Here is a 21,914-nt window from a genome sequence, read left to right as displayed (position 1 = left end):
CACTCTCGAATTGGTTTGTGACTGTCAGATGAGGTTGCCGAGGTTGTAGATTGAGTGAAAATTCGGCGAACTTCTTAGTTAGATGGATTTTCAATCCCCATAAATAATGTTTATGCATCATAAAGAATTTATCTGTAACAGAAATCCGGGACTCCAAAAAAATTTGATTGGCAAATTGTAATCTGCTAGAAACAGAAGGAAAATAACAGAAAATGGTGGATATTACATATTATAATAGTAATTAATTGTTGATTAAACAAATTTCTCTCTATTTCTTCATGAAGAGATAAACAGCGATCGAGCAGTTGCAAAGTAATAGAAAGAGTTGTTTAGATTGTTTGAAACAATAATTGCTATTTTTCTAGAGAGCCAGCTTGAACAGTTGAATGATAGCTACTAGCTAGTGTGTTTGAAGATAAGGTGTATCTAACTCTCTTCTTTTTAATTTGGTCAGGTCCTCCTCCTCTTAAATTGATAGCACCAATGGTCGGCACAAGGGTTGAAGGTGCACTGGGTGAAAATTTTACAGAAAACAATGAGCAAATTTCATTAAAAAAAGATGAATAAAAGAAGAATACCAATCTTACCAAATATTTTTAATCTTGATATTGAGAGACGTTTCATCAAACTCCTAAAAAAAAAAAGAAAACATGTTTGGCTGAATAAATAAGATGAAAAGAAGTTCGGTCGATCTTTTGTTGGAAGGCGGCACCGTCGATCGCGATCCATCGGCGAGCCCTGTTGAACTTGGAGGGTGTCTCGGAGGGGAAAAGACGAGGGAAAGCATTCCTTTTCAAACATTGTCCATCCATTCCGTTCTCCTCTCTTGCCTGCTTCTCTTCACCATCGCCATGAGCTCTGACCCCTCTGCAGGAGACCAGAATGCGAGCAGCGGTACCGAGCCCGGTGCCAAGAAAGCCAGGATCGACACCGAGATGGTTGTTCCTCAAGGTGGTCGAAACCCCAGCGACTCGGTAGACGGGTCGGCGGGGAATACGATCTTGAGCGGCTCTGACGAGCCTGTCAGCGACCGTTTGAAGGACGCATATCCGGGGATTGTTATTGAAGCGGATGCTGCTGAGGACAAGGGCTCACGGCACACCATGGAAGACGCCTGGGTGATCCTTCTAGACGAGGGGGAGTCTTCGCTTCCTGATCAAATGAGGTCATTCGTCCCTTCTGGGCCTTCAGTTTCTTGTGCTTGAACTTGTTTCTTTGGTGTGTTGGAGAACACTGATTCGGTAGATGGCTGCCTATGAGTGTATTCTTAAGGTCTCTTTAATACCCAAATTTGTTTTTTTATAGGAATAGGTGAACCAGAAAAATGATTTTCTGAACACTCAAATTTATGTTTCTTCAAAAAATGGTTGGATGTTTCTTCAAAAAATGGTTGGACTCTTTGAATTTTCTTAGACGAAGGGGTGGATTATTGAATTGTCAACTCCTGGTTTCGATTGTTTGCTTTTACCCCTTTTCTTAGGCACCGACTGATACAGAATCGAAGTCGTTGAACCTTGTTAGAGGCGGTTGCGAGGAACCAAATATATATATTTCAATGGAGGAACGGCTTGCTGGGTTTCTTTAAGTGAACAACTCTTTCTGTTTCGTATTTCTTTAACTCTATTTTTGTGGTTCCATATGTGACGTGATCTACAGCCAAGCAGTTGTATGTTGTAGAAGAAACTTGTACAACTAGGAAATAGGTTTCTGTTGATTGAAAAAGAAGAACATACTCTACGTGCACTCTTAGGCAATGTCGTGCATGATATAAGAATAACACTTGAAAGAAGTGAACTAATAGCTGGAGCGTGAGGCTACAGTTTTATAGCAAAGTATAAGAAGAATTTAAACTGGCGAACGTCAAACTGAGTCTTTTGTATTGGTGTTTTGAGTTCTTAAGCGGTCTCCAGCGGATGATGCAAGTGTGCAGATAATGGCACAAACAATCTGATGCTAACAGCCTGATGGCATATAATGTTATTAGTTTTCTTGTTTCCCTGCTCTGGCCTATCACCAAGGGCACTAATGGTTGATAGGTTCATATTTTGTAACCGAAGGCTACAATCGTGTAATGGTACTTGGTTTCACTTTTTCCCTTTTGCCGAGAGCCAACCTTTTTCCCAATATAAGTAAATGCAACCATATTCATGTGCACGTTGTACTTTCACTTGATCCAGGTGTTCTCATTTTGCAATTTATGATGGTCATGGAGGTCGTTTGGCTGCTGATTTTGCAAAGAATCATTTGCATCAAAATGTTCTCTCTGCTGGGCTACCACGTGAGTTGGTCTGTGCGCTTGGTCTAATAACCTGCTTTATGTCTGAGAAAGCATTTGCAATTTAGCAACTCACTTTCTTCTTACATAAACACTTGTTTTATGGGTGATACAAATATGAATTGCGAACATCAACATGAATCAGTTTGCATCCAGCTAATTGCTTGTGTTCCTCCTTGAATTCTTGCATGCCACATAGGTTGAAAGTAGCATCTAGATTGTTCAAAATGAATACAACTACAGTACTGCTACTCCAGCATGCAGCTTTGTAGGAAGTTCTTTTATTTTCGAAGAGGGATGTGATGAGGAGCTATGTTATAAAAGAAAAAATAAAAAATGTGATGAATGGGTTGAGAAAATCATATTTATTATTGTTCTTTATGATTACATTTGAAATCTTTTGATTCCTCCAAAACATTAAAATGCAAGGCATTGTCCAAAATTTATCCAGGAAGGAGATTAGTAGGATTCGATATAATTTTCTAGTCAATGCGGAAAAGGAAAGGTACATTTTGGTATTTTCTTAGAAAGCAGCATAGGACAGACTTAGGGTCATGCAGGGCAGATATTCCTGAATGGCTCAGGCCCCACTTACTTAAGCTAGAGATTATTATTGTTAGGCTTAAGCTATCTGACTTGGTGGCTCAGACTGTTGTTAAGGACTTCTTTTACATCCGCATAGCTGATCAGCAGGATCCATCTTATTCTGGTACAATCTACATTTCTTTTTCAGTTCTCAAATCTGCTGTCTCCGGGGCTCGGTACCTAACAGGCTGATGAGTACATGACCCGACGTCCATCCCTATAAAATTACTGTTTCAGTGTTTTGTGTCATGGCTGCTCTCACTCTATAGATTGCTGCTCAATCTGATGACATAAAGATGCTACTTTACCTATTTTTTCTCATCCATTTATTGCGCCTATGGTATAACTTGAATGGGCATCCACACACTTTTTAGCTGTCACAGTATCAGATGTCGGTAGAAGCATATTCACCTTGAATTGATTGGCATCAACATTTCCAGAACTCGTAATAGTATAGGCTTGCCTGTATTTAATTGTATTAGATGGTTTTTTGCCTTTTCTGTTTTACATCATTTATCGATGCTACTATCTGTTTTTAATAGTCTTTTCATGGTTCTTTGGTTTTTTTCTTTTTCAGCAGTTGGATTTGAAGGCAGCAAAAAGGGCCATTCTTGAAGGTTTGTATTCATCAGTCTCCCTTGGAGCTGGCCTTGGAAGTCCAGCTTAAGACCTGGGCAGCTAGGTTTTTAGCAAAGTTGAAACCTTCTTACTTTCTCTAAATGTCTCATCGAAATCCCTGATTGCTGTTGGAGATTGTAGGTTTCCGGAAGACTGATGAACTATTACTCCGAGAAAGTACTGCAGGTATTTGCATTAGGCGTTAACTGGTTATGTTTCTAGTCCAGTGGTTATTCTGAGAAGGACATTGAATATATATATATATATATATATTTATAAAAGTGACTTTAGGAGAATGGTATCATGATTTTGAATTTAGCTTTGTATCCTAAAAAATGCCTAATTTTGATAGTTAAGTGAAAAATATGCAGGTGGATGGCAAGATGGTGCAACAGCTGTTTGTGTTTGGGTTCTCGCAAGAACAGTATGTTAATAATTTAATAGACTTGATACCTTACATTCATTTACATTTTTCTTTTCGTGTTTTTTTGTCTGTCCCTTTTGAAGTTGTTGCCTTTCTTTTTTTGCTGAAAAGTTTGTTCTTTTTTCATAATCCATGTTGGCTCATGACTATAACAAGCTATATGGTTCTAAGATTTTGTTAAATCTCATATTCATAATAGAATACTTCTCTGGTGGAATAAAATGGTTATTTTCTTGGATTGCAGCTGCTAGATGTTCAGTGCTTTATGTTGCAGGATGTTTTCTGATATGCTTTTAACCTTGGCCTTACTGTACTTTCCATCATGTGTTCAACTCTTTGTCATGCTTCATATATCTGTGCTAACAGCCAAAATGATCCAAGTCATAAAACGTGAGCACCAACCTGAAAAATTTTTTACATCTTGTTCAGATCTCAAACTCCATGTGAGTTTATACCTAGGCTTGATCCCTAGGCTCGTCAGATTGGCTCATGATTTGCAGGTTGTTCAAGTATCCTTCGGCTGCAGTTGACATTGCTTTAAGTCATGTAGAAAAGGCATTGTAAGTTACACATTATTCATCATGGAATTATGTGTGTTGTTGACCTTTATGCAATAAGAATCCTGTATCCAGTCATTTATAGATCTTGCTCTTTGGAGCTTTTCTATATTTCCAGATCATTTCGTGCTCCTCCTGGCAGTCTAATGTTGCTTATATTAGATACATGCATAATTATGAAGAAATGAGGTCTGAGAAAGTGATACTTGAATATAAAGCTAGAAATGAGTGTTTGAAAGCTTTAATGTTGGATGTGTGAAGCATTTGGGAAGTTAGAAAAAGGTAACTGAAACAAGTGCAAGGTGCTATATGTACATAGCCTGGTTTTTGTTCAACTGTATCTTTAACCCTTAATGTGGTGAGTTTGTGATTAACTTAGTCATTTGTGGTCCAGAGGGAAATCCTTTGCATGATTGTAGATGATTTTACTGCATTGCATTTGAAGATACTTCTACAGTTCTACTCCTATGAGGAACATTGATAATTTTTATGTGTTCATTAGTTGGCCGGCATTCTAACAAGCTTTTTGGTCTTTGTCCTAATCTGTGTTTCCTTTTACACCTTCGCTGCCTGAGAGGTTTTTGCTAGGTAATGTTTGTCTTGCTTTTAGCTTTCTGAAACTCTATAGCACTGAATGAGAATTTGTCTTCTCTATGATAAACGTGTGTTTTTTCATGAATGTTCTGATTTGTGGATGCCATCTTGTCCAGTAAATTACAGGCTCAATTTTTCTTGTTGTTCATGAAAATATCTATTTAACTTGTTCCTAGTAATAGGTTATGGTTGCTAACATTGGAGACGCAAAAGCGGTCTTAGCTCGATCCCTAGGGGATGGATCACAAGATGGACATGATGCATCAAGCTGGCTTTTGAAAGCGATTGTTGTCACAAGAGAGCACAAAGCCATTTATCCACAAGAACGTGCCCGCATTCAAAAAGTAAGATTTGAATCCTTCCATTTCTCTTTTGTGGTTTGGCTGTTATAGGTCGATTTGATTCAAATTGTACATCACAGAACATTCTGTAGATACAACTGGGAACTGCAGGTAGATGAAGAGGTGGTGCAATTGAGTGGCTTTCTGAAAGGGAACTTTTAAGTAGCTAATTGATACTTGCATGGAAATGCATTATTGAATAACATTGTACATCTTCATCTTGTCCACATACGTTTTTGGGGGCTATAATCTATGAGATAGAAGGCTTAGCTGCTAATGAATCAGAACAGTAGTTGCTCCCTGCATGACTAAGCAATTGAAAGCCTAGTCACTGTATAAGCATGAGTGGTTGGTTGGCTCTGAGTCGTGACTCAAAATATTTATACAAAGGTAAATCCGAAAATTTCAACTATTTCCATAAGAATGAAAGCACATGTGAAGGAAAACCTGCAGGAGGGTAAGACTTTGGGAAAGGAAAAGCTTTAGGAGTCAAAAAGTTTTAAACCCTCCTAAAATTTTGTTCTTGGGAGATAAAAAGCTTTTCTGTTTTTGCAAATCATGGAAGCAAAGTAGGCAACACAAAAGGTATGTGCATGTGCATATGTGAGCTGCAGTGAAAGGAGGACCAAGTTTCCTGTTCAATGGGATTAACAGCAGTGTAGTTGCAAATAATGGAAGAAAAGTAGGCCATACAAAGTGTATCTAGGCTCATGTGCAAGTTACAGTGTAAGGTGAACCAAGTTGCCTCTTATTGGAACGACAGCACAGTGGGAACAGCCACATATCTGAAAACGTTAATTTTTATTGTACTTTTGGCTTATTTTCTTAAAGTTTCTTTATTGATTGTGTTATGATTTCTTTCATTGAGGCTGGTGGTTCTGTGGCTTCAAATGGCCGACTGCAAGGGCGTCTTGAGGTCTCTAGAGCATTTGGAGATCGCCAGTTCAAAAAGGTTTTCTCTGGCTTTTATAATGATAGAAAATGATAAAGTAACTTGATAGGAAGACTTTAGGATCAAGTATTAAACCCCTTTTGTTAGATATTGCATAACTTGGAACATCTAGCAGAACTTGATAGATATTGCATAACTTGGAACATCTAGCAAAACATTGCATACATAACTTGGAACATTTAGCAGTAACTTGATAGTAAGACTTTAGTATCAAGTATTAAACCCCTTTTGTTAGATATTGCATGTCTCTGACGGTTCCAGGAAGGACCTGATTTGATCTCATCAAGATAGAAAGTTGTGTTATTTCTGGAGTCCGAACTTTTTTATTTTTAAGTTTTCCAAGGTGAAAATTTGGTGAACTGTGGACACCTGAAAGATGAGTGCTCAGATCAACATGGAGAAGTTATTTCTTGTCCTAATGTAGCTGCAAGTTTTTTTAATGTCCCCCATGTGGTTTGACTTGGGTGTTGGATACATTAGGTTGAATTGCTTGCTTCTAGGTTCCAGTCTTCATATCTTCATAGCGATTCTGCCATGAATATTTACTTTCCCTTCATCCATGTCTTACGACTAAACGTGAAGCATGGTCTGAAAAAACAGTTACCAGCATAACTGGGCGGGCATGATATATAAGTTACTGGACATTTTCATGTTACAGCATGTTTCAATTTTGAATTTCTGAAAAATGGGGGGCAAAAAAGTCTATAACCTATATACATTTTTATTATAGCATAAATATATTTAATCTAATGACATTCTTTGCATTAATAGATGGGTTGTTAGTGACAGATATCCTTGGCAATGAACCCAAGTAGGGAACTGATTGCTTCTACTAGTACTACCTGTGGTCTTCTTTCTTGACCAATATGTCTTGGAACATCTAGCAGAAATTTTCCTTCTTTGGGAAGTTCAGGCAACTAAAAAGAACACATTTTGAGAAAATGAAGGAAATATTGAAACCAAAATTCGTACTAATACTGGAATTATAAAATCTTTCCTTCTTGAAACTATATTCATATTTGAGTTTGCTTTATGACACTTTTATCAAATTATCTTTTTAAACTAGTATGTCTTGACTCTGGCTTTGGTTGGCTTATCATGGATGTGGTTCATACATCTTCCTTTGTTCCTCAGGTTGGAGTTTCTGCAGTTCCGGATGTTCACTCATTTGATATTACAGAGAAGGAGCAATTCATAATTCTTGGTTGTGATGGACTATGGGGGGTATGTCATCTAATTTCTTTTTGAAGTCTCTGAATGTTTTCCTATTTTTGATGTTATTGTCAATTTATCACATTAACAATTGCATCCCAGGTTTTTGGACCAAGTGATGCTGTTGAATTTGTTGGGAAACTGTTGAAGGTAATCATGTTTTTTTATAAATTATAATTGCTGCAACTGTCTTTTGTTATTGCATACTTGTTGCCTTTTTGCTGTTGACATCCAGTATTATTTCCTAGGGTGGCAGAGATGTTAAAAATCCAAATCTTTTTCTGTCTCATGCTTGTTCGTTGTGCCTTGTTCTGCCTCCCCTCTTATAGTATCATCTTGTGACTAAAGCGGGCAATAGTGTAGACGAAAGAATTACTTTATCATGCTCTTATCCTGGAAGTGGCTTCTTTCAGCTCTCTTGAGTGTTGGTCACACCCCATGGTTTCCATTGGCGACTTGCATTTCCAGATAAAAACATATGCTCTCGCTGTCAGTATTCTGAAGGATATTTGTCTGTACTTTGTATCCTGGACCGGAGCTAGTAAGAATCTGGTAAACCTAGTGATGGATTTCAGTCACTCATATCTGACTCACATCATGGACTGACATCCCTTAATTATCCAGCCAATGACAGAAGTGGAAGTGTTCAACTGGACTTTGATCACTGATCATGGATCCAAGTTACAAGTATGCCTGACTGGGATATTCATCGGTCAAGATGGCATTGATTGAGCAACATTTTTATTCATGACCTATTTCCTTTCATGAAGATGAACTTTCAATTTAATCAGTGCACTTATGGAAGTATATTTGTTTCATTTCATCTGCAGGAAGGCTTGTCTGCAACTGCTGTGAGTAAACGCCTTGTGCGGGAAGCTGTTCGAGAACGGCGTTGTAAGGATAACTGTACTGCAATTGTAATAGTCTTCAGGAGAAAATGACAGACATTGTTGTATACCTATGAATTTCATGTGATTACCCATTAATGACTACCAGCTAATCTTGGATATTGCACGTAAGAGGTGCTCATGTATGTGTTTGTGTACTCTGTTCCTGTAGAATGGATAGCAAGAATTTTGTTCGACTTTATGATATAATGATAATATAGAATCATTTATTTATTTTTTCTTTTCTGTTTTATCTTAGTTTCTCTCTCTTCCTGCAAATTTCCCTTAATTTCCTTGGGATGATTTTAGTTAGCTTAGTGTAGCTGCACGTCTTGTCACAGTGTCGATATTCTTTAGTTACTTCATTAGATCTGATATCACTATCTCTGTTCTTGAATCGTTCCTTTGTTTGATGCACAACCATGTCCTTGATTCATCAACTTTATGCTTAACCTGTGAAGATCATTGACTAGATTTTGGCTTCTAAATTTGTATTATGAGAAGCCCAGGCATCGCTTTCTTGTTTTTTTTGCGAGTTACAGCAGGGAACAGAATGAAGGTCGTTCATGGACTCGTTGAGAGTTGTAATAAGATCATTTACCATCTTGAGAGTTGATGACATTATAGAGCAATTTACGTTATATAGTGTCTCTGTGTAGCTGATTTATGTTTTCCAATGTTGAAAGGAAGTTACTTGAACTGACCATTGTATCAGTTTAGCTCTAACCTTCTAAAATAACGAAGGCGACACCCTTTTTCTAGTAGTTTACTGCTGACTATCACAAAGCATGAGACTTCGGATGGCAAGAGTAACTCGCATTTGACTTGAGCAATTTCCTCAAAAGTTAGGCGTGTGTATGTTGAATAATATTAACGTCCAAGCGAGGCCATTAAATCACGAGTGTCCCAATGTCTTTTCTTAATTTGTTTTCGTCGTTCAAGACCAATTCTTAGATGAAAAAGGCTCTTGAAATATAATCTAGCTTGAGGTTTGCTTGGCTATCTTCCTTCTCCCAACTTCGTGGTCCTTTTAATGGTATGACATGTTTCTTTCCGTGTCAACGTGTGTGTGCCTTTTCCGTTAGGCTTATTATACTAGACATCAATATGTAAACATGTTTTGAACTTAAAAGACAAGTTTAGGCAGAAAATGGGTATCGCATGCATCGAAGAGCAATATGAAGTCTACATTTTCTATTGCAAGAGAGAGAGAGAGAGAGAGAGAGAGAGAGAGAGTCAGTTTTATATGCAAATCAATATGTAAGCATGTTTGAAACTCAAGAACAAGCTTGGGCAGACAATCTGTGCCGCATGTATCGGACGGGCCACATGAAGTTTATTCCCTCAATGACTTCTTTTGTTAAGTACAAAAGTGTACAGATTCTTGTTTATAAGCCCAATTTGTCCATGTGAATAAGCACAATCCAGTGGACAGTGCCAGTGGTTGCAGGGAAAACCAAGCATCTGTTGGCCATTCCCTTGATTGAATATGAGCAGTCGTTAATGCCATGGTTCTTTCTTCTGCAACATGCCTTCTCACAAGCTACCTTTTAAGCCCACTTTTGGCGACAAATGAACTGACAAGTACATTTGCATCATTAGCAAGTGGGCTAACTGCTTATGAACTGCCCTTTAATTCTGTCCCCACCAAGTGGAAAATTGTCCCAGTATTAAACATTGAATATTTCATTCCCATCAACTAAACCCCAATATCAACATATTCATATACCAATTGGCAGAATTAATTAAGATCCTACCTTTTGATCCTCCAATACACTAGACACCACAACTTGCAATAAAAATTTTTGTCCTGGTAGGCAAGGAACAACAAGAACCAATCAGCTACCCAAGTGGTATGCTTTGTCTGATTATTGAAGACAGTAAATGGGCAGAAACCCAAGTTTTTTCCCCTTCCCTGCAGATGTAAGAATAAAGAACGAAGATGGTGATTCATGAAATCACGCATGTGGTGGACAATCAAGGAACATAATTAAGAATATTTGCTTCCTTCTATTAAGCAAAGCATGTGTTTTCAATCTCAACTCCCTTAGTTGGAGGGACACCAGATCTTGCCACTTGACGCCCACCTTGGGACAACCAAGTGGGCCGGACACGTCCTTGTGGAATCTCAGTCCAAACCGAGATTGTAGTCATATTAAATTTTTATTGTCTGCCCTAAGCATATGCTTGGTTCTGCTTATTATATTACCATTATTATTTCTTGACTTTTTTTAGAAAGCAGTAGTTTTCATTCTATGAGGGAAAAGATTAAGAAACACAGTCGCCAGAGTGTAAAGCGAACAAGGAAAGCAGTAGCGGAGAGCATTTTAAACTTTAGTGATTCAGGAAGAAGACAACAAGTGGAAGCGATACAGTATATTGATCGTTGTAAAATATTAAATAAAATTGATAAATAAGTGAAACTTCTGAAAATAATTAAGAGGTCAGTTTAAGAAATTAGATCCACAAACTTAAAGGACAAGGAAACATCGGTGTCTGAATGAGCAGGAATCGAGCTTGTGTTCGGGAATTGAGAATTCATCCGCTTCTAGCTTCCTAAGAATTTGGGTTCTTCTCAAGAACCCATCTTATCAATCGGGCTCGTGTTACTTTCCATGTTCTTCTAAATTGTTTTCCAAGTTTGTAAAATAGAAAAAAGTTGGGCTACAGGACGGATATCATTTTCCACAACATTGGGAATAGACCTTCTTTCAGTAGGCTCCTCTTCATCTAAAGAACAGAGAGTAATCTATTGGCTGCAATATTTCTTAAAACTGTCAATGGAAGCATCAGCAATGGTTTTTTTGTATAACTGCGATTTATGATGTTTATAGCAACAGTTTATGGTACTATATATCAATCACATGTCACTGTCATGTTTTATAAATCTCTTAAAAATTAGAAGGGTTTAGGTTTGGCTGACCACAGTCACTGTTACGTTAATGTAATGCTTTTGTTATGCTTCAACATCTATATGGCTGACCCATTCTTTTGGAGTATAGAAAGTTGGAAGTTGACACACTGAAAATTTGAAACTAAGATTGGCTGCCTGGTAGCTTCTGCCCTGTCCGTTGCACCAACTGCCTTGAACTTAAAAAATCCCAACAGCCTTGAACTTAAAAAATCCCAACATGCAAGGATTCATTCTCAAATCAGTGTTCCTTTTTCTAAACTTATTTTATTAAGTCAACTTCAAATACATATATATCATATTTGATAATGTAATTTGTCGCTTTTCCTGATCAACAACTCTTCTTTAGGCTTTAATTTTTTTTTCCCTTTGAATCTGCCCACTGTTTGAATTTCAATCATAGGTACCCTTTGGATAGATGCACTAGCGGAGCCAAAAAGTTTTTTTGAGGGGCACTAATTCACAAGTTTTCATACCTGAATGAGTACTTGCATGCATAACAAAGTAAATGTTAGAAAACCTTAATGTAAAAATGAAAGAAAATTGAGGGGCTGGTGTGGGCAAACTGCCCACACACCAGCCTATATGTGGCTCCGCTACTGGTCAATGGTAGGTTTAAGACCTTTGAATTGAAGGAGGTCGAGGATTCAATATTATGGTAGTTTGGTAGGAGCTAACTCACACGTTTTCTTGCTTATTTTAAGAACAAAAACACCTCGTTATGCTGCCTAAATTCATTAACAGTTTTCAAACACTGGTTTAACCTGTTACGCTTGAAAGGCACATTGAATCATAAAATGCGAAAGATATTATTAGTTATCCATATACTGTTTTCTGCATCAAAGTTTGATCAGTCTTGGTTAGTTAAAAAACATGACCCATGATATTTACATGCATTTTTTGGGTGTTGACATATTTTAGTTGCGGTTTAAAGTAGTGGCGGAGCTAGAAAGTTTTAGCTAGAGGACATTAATAATTCATCTTCTTATTGTAATGGATTGAGTACATGTAGAGCTACAAGGCATTGACCTGGGTCACTTTATATGACTAGACCTGAGTCCAACAGATGATAAAATAAAAATTTTACAAACATTTACAGACGTTGTGGTGGGCAGTTGCCCACACAAGCCCCATGGTAGCTCTTGAATAAGCGCCTTTTCAATTTGATGAAAGGTTAGACTTAAGATCATCAAGTGCATACTGTGGCTGATGGGTGCCCAAATTCAAGTGATTGTTTTTAGGGTTGGGCACCTGGCCGGCTCGCCCAACAAGAAGTGTATTTCGGGCTGCACCACAGCCCCATGGCCACGACCTAGGTCGCCAGCAACTTGGGCTCATCTCGATTAAAATAAAAAATATACTTTTAATATAATTTAATATATAAATATAATTAATAATATATATATATATTACTGCCTCATAACTTTTAATATAATTTCATCTAGCATCTTCAACTTGACATTCTTCATGTTTCTTACAATGATTGGGTTTTGAACTCTCATATAAGTTTCATTTTTACTGCAAACTTTGTTCTCTCTTAAACCTGATAGATTTGAATAGTGTGACTGCAGCTGTATGACAGGACGTAAAACGAATGGAATCCGACAAAAATGTGCGGCGGAGAGCCAAATAATTCGGACGGCGGTCAAACGGTGTACTGAAAAATTGAATGCATGCTCCATGCTAAAGTACAGTTATTCTAATAATCCCATGAATTCAACAAAGTTATATTGTCAAAATTCATTATCTTGTCCATATTTTTAGGGAATAAAATTGTGATTTTTCCGCATCAAGATTTTATCTATTGTGAACGATGATATTTTCCTTCCGAATTACATCCATTAAGTTGTACTTGTATTTGATCATAAACAGGTAGCTGAGTACATAAGAGTTTAAAAGTTGGGTCATATCTCATCATATATAAACGATTTAATCATGCCTGATGCTGGATGTTGTTAAATGTTTAAAATTTAAAAAACTTGTTTAAAAAACCAAGTATTATTTTGACATTAGTGATTGTTTATGATACAATGATAGTTTATAGTGCTTTTAGCAATGATTTATGATCTTTTTAACAACAAATTTGAAAATTTTAACCATCCAAAATTATTCTGCATCTGGCAGTATTTACTTTTCTCTCTCTCTCTCTCTCTCTCTCTCTCTCTCTTATATATATATATATATATATATATATACACTTCTCTCTCACACACACATATGGATTCAAATCTGCTGGATGGTAAGTACTGCTAACTGATTAAAAAATTAAAAATTCGATGACATTGCACCATAAATTCTTCTTAATGCTCAAATGACAATTCCTCTTTTTTGAAAGATTTTAATTTTTTAACCATCTAACAACAAATCCAGTTAAATGCCCCAAGGTGTTAAATTGGTTAGTCGCTCATTGGATCAATTTTGGATTAAGTTTTGACCCATAATTTGCACTCTTCAAATTTTTGCCGTCTATCGGTTCTTTTCCGTCTCTCTGGTACTGAAACAAATTAGTAACCAGAGGAAAATAAAGCAGAAACACTAGCAGTGGAGATTATTCGTTACGGAGAACACAGTTGGAGGCTTAGGATTAAATTTAAGAAGCATCTTTCTGGGTGAGAAATTGGATTCTTCAATGCGCTCTCCCCTCCTCTATCATTATGAGAAAAAAAAAATTAAAGAACTGATTTGAAAATCCTGAACCCATATTAAAATCATTTGTCTAATCACTTGCCACCCTCTGCATGTGCTCATGATAGAATCTGCATTATTGTTTCTTTCACATAAAGGCTTCCTTTCCTTTCTATTTAAAGCCATAATCATCTCCTCCTCCGCATATCCGTTTCTTTCACAGAAGAGAAAGATGGCAAAGGCTGTAGCTGACAGGAGCAACTTGTTGCCTGAGAGGACGAAGCTTCATGCAGCAATGCTTGTTCTTCAGTTCGTCTATGCTGCGTTTCATATAGTATCAAGGGAAGCACTCAATATGGGTGTAAGCAAGGTGGTCTTCCCAGTCTATAGGAACACGATTGCGCTCTCTCTGTTGGCCCCTTTTGCGTATTTTCTGGAGAAGTAAGTGAAATATTATCCAGGCTCCTCCTCTATGTTCTTTATTTGTTGTGCAAGAGCCAAGAGACTATTACCTGGAATGGGAGATCAACTCTGCTCATGCATGCGAACTTGAGATAAGGGAAGAAATCCCGCACAAAGCTTGAGGTCACATGCATGGACAGCCTTCTGGATCTCCTTGTTGATTTCACTTGCTGATTCTGCAGTTTCATTCTTTATGTTCAATTTTTTCTGATCAGATTTAGTTTTTGCAGGGAGAAAAGACCGCCAATTACGTTTTCATTATTAATTGAGCTTTTCCTTCTTGCTTTGTGTGGGTAAGCGCAAAAAGTGTTTGATAATTGGGCTTTGTATGCACTAGTGTGTACTGGCCTGACTGAATCAACTCACTTTCTGCTTTTTTCTTATGCAGGATCACTGCTAACCAAGGGTGTTACTTGTTGGGATTGTATTACGCCTCTCCTACTTTTGCATCTGCGATGCAAAATTCAGTACCTGCAATCACTTTTGCATTGGCTGCTTCTCTCAAGTAATTTCAGACTCTTTTTTGAGATTTACTAAGTTCCTGCCGAAGGGTTTCAAAAGATTTTCTAATTAGCTGGCTTGCTTTTTGGGGTTATGAAACAGGCTAGAAAAAGTAAACATTTTGCGGAGAGATGGAGTAGCCAAGGTGGTGGGAACCATTGCATGTGTTGGAGGTGCAACCATAATAACTCTATACAAAGGTCCTCCTCTGTTGCACATGGCTTCCTCAGGCCTCGCAAGCAACTCTGTAGATGCGGGATCTTTTGCTTCAGAAAGCAAAGGGAACTGGACTATGGGATGCATTTATCTCTTTGGCAATTGCCTTGCTTGGTCTGGTTGGATTGTGCTTCAGGTGAGTTCATTGTTACATATCAATTATCACCATTGCCGCTGCAGTGCTGCCGGAATTATCGTCTTCATGATCCAAAATTGTATCTTGATATGCAGGCACCTGTTCTTAGGAAGTATCCTGCAAGGCTGACAGTCACCTCCTTCACCTGCTTCTTTGGGGTCATCCAATTTTTGATCATAGCAAGCTTTATAGAGAGAGATGTGGAGCACTGGAAGATACAATCTGGAGAAGAACTCTTTACCATCCTCTATGCTGTAACTAAACACAAACTTATGACCTGCATTTTGTTTATGTTTTTTAGCCAGCGCTTGTTCCATCCTAATCATAGCAAACAGCTCCTCTTTCAGATGAAAGTGGATATCTTTCTCATAGTCTGAGGCAGCACCATGTGAGAAACATGGGCACAAGAATATTAAATGCACAATTGTCTAGTCTCGTATCAGAGATTTAGTGGTAGTACCCCCTCGGAAAGTGATTAAATACCATGAAAGGCCTCCATATCAAGCATGTCCTTGATTGATTGCCATTAAACTTGTGTTCTAATAGAGAGCTCCATGATATTACAGGGCTTTGTGGCTTCTGGCATTGGATTTTCTATTCAAACATGGTGCATTGATAAGGGAGGGCCAGTTTTCGTTGCCGTCTATCAACCTGTACAGACAGTTGCTGTGGCCTTCATGGCAACCATCATCCTTGGCGACCAACTCTACTCTGGCGGGTATGTATCGAAACTTGAGGCCCCGAGATGCTGATGTTTGGAAAATAGCTTGAAAAAAATTTGACATTCAAACTGCTGAAAATTCACAATTTTTCCAAATGAGGTTATCTGTTAGATGAAGAGGTCACGATTTTGCAGAAGAAGAGTGATGTTTCCGTTTACCTTTATGCAGAATCGTTGGGGCAATATTGATTGTGGCGGGACTATACTCTGTTCTCTGGGGAAAGAACAAAGAAAGAAAAATTGAAGTAAACCAAGAGGAGAATGCTTGCAGGAAGCCTCTGCTAGCAGAAGATAGAGCACCCTTGGACCCATGTGAACTGCCATAGGAAGGCGTCCACCAATTCCCTCTCTCTCCCTCTCATTGTATTATATTATTATCAGCTTAAGCTTTTTGGAATTTTATGTGGGTTGACACAAGTAGAGGTCAGTGGACTTTTGCTGATTAATGAGATTGGCGGAAGGCTTCATGAAGAAGAAGACAAATTTGGTTAAAATAATGAATGCAGTTGGATGACCTCCTGTCCTGTGTTGTCTCCATAACTTAAGAATTTGTAACTGTTCCAATATTATGCAGCACCTGCAATGAAGATGCACATGCCATGTTCACAACAGTACTATATAAAGCACTTTGTTTTTTAAGAAATAATTAATTCAGATTCATGCCAAGGTTATTTCATGTCTGCCCTTTCTCTATTTTATGGTTAACCAAAAGCATACTTCTCAAGTGGCATTTCTCTTGTTTAATGAAATTCATTATTCACTTCAGAGGAAAGGTCAATGAGGGAGGGAGGGAGAGGGACAGGGAGAGCTAAAAGTAACTAAAGGCAAGTCTGTTTCGATTGCGGATTCTTTCACGTATGAACTTTATTATCAAAGGAACCATGAGTTCTTCCATCACCTCTCCTCTATCAACTTATGAGATTGTTAATGTTACAGTAAAATGCTGTGGTATGTTGATTAACCATATTAAATGGACACAGATGCAAGTAGCGATCCATTTAATGGGAGGTCCAAATGCGGCATCAAGTTGATACGGCACATTAGGTTTATACGTTGTTGCCAAAGCAGGTCCAATATATATAATAATCATGAATATGGTAGGACGATATATTTTGCACCTAGCATTTGGGTTCAGCTACAAATTTTTATTAGAAGGCTGGAAGTAGCTTAAGATTTTGTTTATGCAAAAAACATGTAATTTCTTGAGCTTTTGCCATGAAGAAAACAAAAAATACATTATGTGAGAGATCCGCTCATGGTGAATTGTCTAGACAAATGCAAAATTAGGTTTGGGCATCGGATCGAGCCGAACAGGCTTGAAACTCCACAAATTTGGGCTCGGTCCAGGCCAACACCTTTGTTGGCAGCCTGGGCCCAGCCTGACTATAACTAACCGAGCCAGGCCACACCAACAAATTTGCAGCCCAAGCCCAAGGCCTACTGGCTATGTTAACTTAGACATTGAATCTATTCCTCCTTCGTATGAATATCCTTGTGAAGCAAAACAGGAGATCATGATCGATATACACACTTCACTCTTTTCCCTGCAAACCCGTATTCCTGAAGAAACTCTTAGAAATCTTTTGATTGAAGAAGATGTATATTCACAACTGAAGCGTTGGAGAGCTTATACAATGGCTATAGACCAACATGCTCGGTGGACAAGGACTACTTGTATGGTAGCCGAAGATTTACACGAATCTTCCTAGCATATAGTTGGCTTACTGAGAAATTTTACATTCCCTTTCAAAAGTGTCTTACTCTGTGAACATTTTTGCCAAATCCACGACAGTAATCCTGCAGAATGGACATGTGACGATCAAAATGTCAGAGCAATCATTCACAGAGAAAACAATGAAGATGAGTGGAATGTTGGTGATGAAGGAGGATGAGATAATGAACAATACGAAGAAGAGATTGTAGAAGAAATAGGAAACAACTGAAAGAAGTAGGGACGAAGCTGCTGAGTCCTTAACCCTGCAGCCTAATGTTTGTCAAGTTCGGCAAAACTTGACCCTTGTACGTTATGATTAAACTTTCCATGGATACAATGATGGCTTTTGTATCGATTTTATACTTTGTGGTACTGCTATTTGTTACCTTTCCTAGAAATCCGACATTTATAAGTAAATTAGCTTTTCCTGTAAACGTTTCATATCCTTTAGTTTGAATTCCTATGATAATATGTTCTAGATCTCTTATGCTTAGCAAGAAATCATGTGCACAATAAAATATTCCCTTATTGTTGGACATGTCAATTTTCATACTTGCTATAATGGCTTTCCTAGCATCGTTTGCCCATCTCTTATCTAGTAAAGTGATTAAAACTTTTGTTCCTAGATTTCTTCTGGTTAAACCCTTAATTCTTATGATTATTAGACCAAGATGAATAAATCTATTATGGTTTCGTAATAATTGTTTAATACTGTCTTGACTAACGATGCCAATGTTTTGGTGTTCAATAGTTACACAGACTTCTTCTTCTCTACTTATTCTGACTAATTGTAGGTTTACACTTCAAAACCGTGTCCTATATAAAGTTCTAGGGTTTAACAAAGAGAGTTGATGGTTATTGTAAATTTCTAAATCCCTGTTTACATCTATTATTTCTTCCAATGTTCTAGGGCTATGACCCTGGGTTCGGATCATTCTAGTTAATAGATTTTCGTCTATTCGCCTAATTTCATTAGTGTCACTGAGGTTTCTACTGAAACTAGAGACTAGAAAAACAACGTCTAACAACCATTATCTTATGGAAAAAGATATATTTTTAGGAATAGGGGTAGGGGTAAGTTTGAACCCACCATTTCCTATGTTTAGGTTGTCTAGCCTTTTGGTTAATTCTTCTAGGTTTGCTTTATGTGGTTCTGATTTTTTTCCTAAAATTCGTTCAAGTTGGGTAATTCTTTGATTTAATTTTATGATCATAATAATTATCATGTTTAGTTGTCGAACTATTAGCTTATCAGAAATATTAGGTGGATCATATCTAGTTAATCCTTCTGCATCAGGGTACTAGGTCTTTGTTTCTTTTAGACTTTGTATGTAGATATCTTCTTTATCACTCATAGAATAAATATAGTAGAAAAAGATGTATCTGTAAAGTTTGCTAGTTTTTAGGGTCTTATGTTTTGGGTATACCTCGAGATTCAAATATTCTAGTCCATGAAAGAGAATTTAGAAAACTAATTAAACTATAAAGAAAATATAGTAAACTAATAAAATTACTATTAATATTGACTAGTATAAAAGTATGAAATATTTTTGGATTTTTTGACAAACACAATTTTCTGAAATCCAAGGGTGCTTAAGGTATGATTTTTCAAAATCAAAAGGTTCTTGAGCCTATTAGGTACTCATCTCTTTTTATCCCGCAGTCCTATGTATCATGCATACAACTTCATACTCTGTTTACGAGTCTTTGTTTTAGGCTGGAGAAATTCCTTTTATAGGAACATGTTTCTACGAACAGATAACACATCTATTATAAAAAAGAACAAACTGGAATATGATAAGCTTATGGTATGATTCCCTTGATTTTGAAAACTTTGTGAGATTCTTCTTTCATAGAACACCATGTCATCCCATTCAGACCTCACTGTTCGTGTACTATTTTTTCCCTAAACGGCCTCCTTGCATCGACGGGTACTTCTTTTCCACAATAGCCTATTGGTTTTAAAGGATTCACACAGTGGCTCATCCAGATAATCAAGAACTCAAAAACACGAGAATTAGATCATGAACAAAGCATGTTATAACATGTTCTTTTTATAAAGCATGGTTCCTACGCATAGATCCTGGCTAAGGCCAGAACTTCCAACATAAAAACACAAAGATTCATAACAACAGATTATGCAGGCGTATATAAAGATACATCATTTCATGGAAGAGACTTTCCTGTTCGACTTATAAACAAAATATGAAAGAAAACTTTAAACACACATAAAGACTTTCATTAAAAGTAGAACATACTTACAACACCAAGAGCGTATTAGACTCTGATGGTTGAGAAAGGGAGCAGACGATCGGCATCTCTTTGAGAAGGACCATGCACATAGAAAGAGAGAATAAAAAAAAGGTAGAGAGATAAGCTTTAAAGGTGTGTGTATTAGGCCGAGTTAGCCCGTGCGGCTACCCAGCCCGACCCACTGGCTAGATAGCCTGCTCAGGCTCGCCTCCCATCGGTGGGTGCAACTGGCGTGCCCACCCTTAGTAATAATCGAGTTTAAATGCAGTAGAATATAAACTTGATTATTACTAAGGGTGGGTACTAGTCATAATCACATATCTCAGCAAACGTCATGATATGATTGGTGATATGAGTCCTTACTTTATCTTAATATATCTCGATATTTTTCCAATGTTGGTATACAAGTCAAATCACATATCTCAGCAAACGTCATGATACGATTAATTAGTGATATGAATCCTTATTTTATCTTTTATGTATCTCAATAATTTTCCTTCACTCTCTCTCACTCTCTCTCTCTTTTGCAAAACTTGTATAATTAGTTATTCTCCTGACAATGTTACAATCGTATGCTGGCAAATAAAATCTTAAAGAGTTTTTTTTTGTTTAATCTCCTCGCAAACAGTCATCTTGGCATGCAATATACTTGTAAAGTTTGTTATTAAGAATGCCAAAATTATGGGTACATGTTTTTCTTAATGACTTCTTATGGACAGAGTAACATCCTCAGTTCCAAAATGAACCACACATGCAAATAAATCAAGTGGGCAATATATATATATATATATATATATATATATATATATATATATATATGTATATATGTGAGAGAGAGAGAGAGAGGTCCACTTGAACCAAAAGTAGAATTCGAAGATTATCCGTCAGATCAACATCATATATGACACAACGACGCTGATAAAACTCATCACTTGCTTTCGTTCTTAATATAAACAAGCATGACCCTACTGCTTTATACTTACACTGCTGTTCAACCATAGCTCTCGTGCATGAGATTTAATTCATGCTTCAACCTTTTCCTTCTTTATCTTTTTGAAGGTCGAGGAAAGTAACACTCTTGAATATGAGTTTATCTTTCATGCCAAAAGATGCACCAACAACTTCAATTTACACACGGTCAGTGTAGCCTCCTCAGGTTTGCTATTTCTTAATTTTCAATAAGATGATAGTTTTTTTAAAGCATTAAAGTATGTCAATGTCATTAAATGTATTTACAATTGTTCATGAGGCGTTGTGTTAGGAGTTTCAGAGTTGTTATACATTTAAGAGATTTTATCCTAAGTATATATTTTGTTTTTCTCTAAGATCTGTTTACATCCAACATGGTTGGCAAAGCTTATATGATAGTATGTAGCGACCCGATCATACTGGACTCAGGCTCCTAATTCGACATATTTCAACATGTCCCTTAATAACTTTGGTTTTAACATAAAAAAAGAGATAAAAATGAAGACAACCAACCATTTAACAACCCTCTAAGCTTTTGAAGATTGCTAACAATGTTCAATGCAAAACTAAACTTCTTAAAATAGGTGTTACAATCCACTTCTTTTATGACACAAGTTTATGCATGTGACATCCTAGGTCCGAGGGTTAAACTGTGATTTGATAACACGATAACAACCGGACTTATATCAGATTTGAGCTCTTCATAAGATTTCGTAATTGATCAATAAGGATTCAATACCATACCGTGAAATTTTAACAGGAAAGAAGAAAAATAAAATTTAGAACTGAAAATTTAAAAAGAAAAAGATGTTAGGGATGCTTAAGGACATTTCAGTAATTTGCCGTCCACGAAACCCTAATTTTCCCGTTGCCAACTCTGCTCCGGTTCGCACGCTTCCTTCCACACGCGCGAATCAAATTCTCTCTCTCTCCTTTAAATTCCCCACACGTCCAAATTTTT

The 21,914-nt window shown here is 37.2% G+C and overlaps 2 protein-coding genes across 6 annotated transcripts; both read left to right on the top strand.

The window, feature by feature from the left end:
• Positions 1–525: 525 nt before the first annotated feature.
• On the top strand, positions 526–8,679 carry LOC116264404 (probable protein phosphatase 2C 8). 5 transcript variants are annotated; one of them, XR_007574721.1, is made up of 11 exons: positions 526–1,165; positions 2,178–2,286; positions 3,438–3,477; positions 3,620–3,664; positions 3,850–3,902; positions 5,236–5,397; positions 6,263–6,346; positions 7,481–7,570; positions 7,661–7,708; positions 7,972–8,099; positions 8,183–8,382. XR_007574721.1 is itself a non-coding variant. In XM_050080591.1 (10 exons), exons 1-10 carry the CDS (start codon positions 672–674, stop codon positions 7,978–7,980), a joined length of 1,134 nt encoding a protein of 377 aa, XP_049936548.1. In that variant the 5' UTR covers positions 526–671; the 3' UTR covers positions 7,981–8,382. The 5 variants fall into 5 exon arrangements, 4 of the variants coding, with proteins under 4 accessions (XP_049936548.1, XP_049936547.1, XP_049936546.1 ...); XM_050080591.1 differs by having other exon boundaries at positions 7,972–8,382; XM_050080589.1 differs by lacking the exons at positions 7,972–8,099; positions 8,183–8,382 and adding an exon at positions 8,389–8,679 and having other exon boundaries at positions 532–1,165; positions 3,441–3,477.
• Positions 8,680–13,902: 5,223 nt separating this feature from the next.
• LOC116264604 (auxin-induced protein 5NG4-like) lies at positions 13,903–16,677 on the top strand. Its single transcript, XM_031644921.2, has 8 exons — positions 13,903–13,965; positions 14,205–14,422; positions 14,674–14,736; positions 14,832–14,948; positions 15,047–15,296; positions 15,392–15,550; positions 15,863–16,014; positions 16,187–16,677. The coding sequence occupies exons 2-8, from the start codon at positions 14,214–14,216 to the stop codon at positions 16,341–16,343; spliced, it is 1,107 nt and encodes a 368-aa protein (XP_031500781.1). The 5' UTR covers positions 13,903–13,965; positions 14,205–14,213; the 3' UTR covers positions 16,344–16,677.
• Positions 16,678–21,914: the final 5,237 nt, after the last annotated feature.

Source organism: Nymphaea colorata, chromosome 11, assembly GCF_008831285.2.
Source record: "Nymphaea colorata isolate Beijing-Zhang1983 chromosome 11, ASM883128v2, whole genome shotgun sequence".
Lineage (NCBI taxonomy): Eukaryota > Viridiplantae > Streptophyta > Magnoliopsida > Nymphaeales > Nymphaeaceae > Nymphaea > Nymphaea colorata.
Note: the sequence above shows the minus strand (reverse complement) of the source record. Positions and strands in the feature narration are given on the sequence as shown.

What these genes read in the sequence shown, in the direction of transcription:
- LOC116264604 (XM_031644921.2), top strand. Translation starts at nt 14,214, where the DNA reads ATGGCAAAGGCTGTAGCTGACAGGAGCAACTTGTTGCCTGAGAGGACG. An exon ending in TTTGCGTATTTTCTGGAGAA is followed by an intron (nt 14,423 to 14,673) that starts GTAAGTGAAATA and finishes TAGTTTTTGCAG; the next exon opens with GGAGAAAAGACCGCCAATTA. An exon ending in TTCCTTCTTGCTTTGTGTGG is followed by an intron (nt 14,737 to 14,831) that starts GTAAGCGCAAAA and finishes TTTCTTATGCAG; the next exon opens with GATCACTGCTAACCAAGGGT.
- LOC116264404 (XM_031644598.2), top strand. Translation starts at nt 672, where the DNA reads ATGAAAAGAAGTTCGGTCGATCTTTTGTTGGAAGGCGGCACCGTCGAT. An exon ending in CTGGGCTACCACGTGAGTTG is followed by an intron (nt 2,287 to 3,437) that starts GTCTGTGCGCTT and finishes TTTCTTTTTCAG; the next exon opens with CAGTTGGATTTGAAGGCAGC. An exon ending in AACGTGCCCGCATTCAAAAA is followed by an intron (nt 5,398 to 6,262) that starts GTAAGATTTGAA and finishes TCTTTCATTGAG; the next exon opens with GCTGGTGGTTCTGTGGCTTC.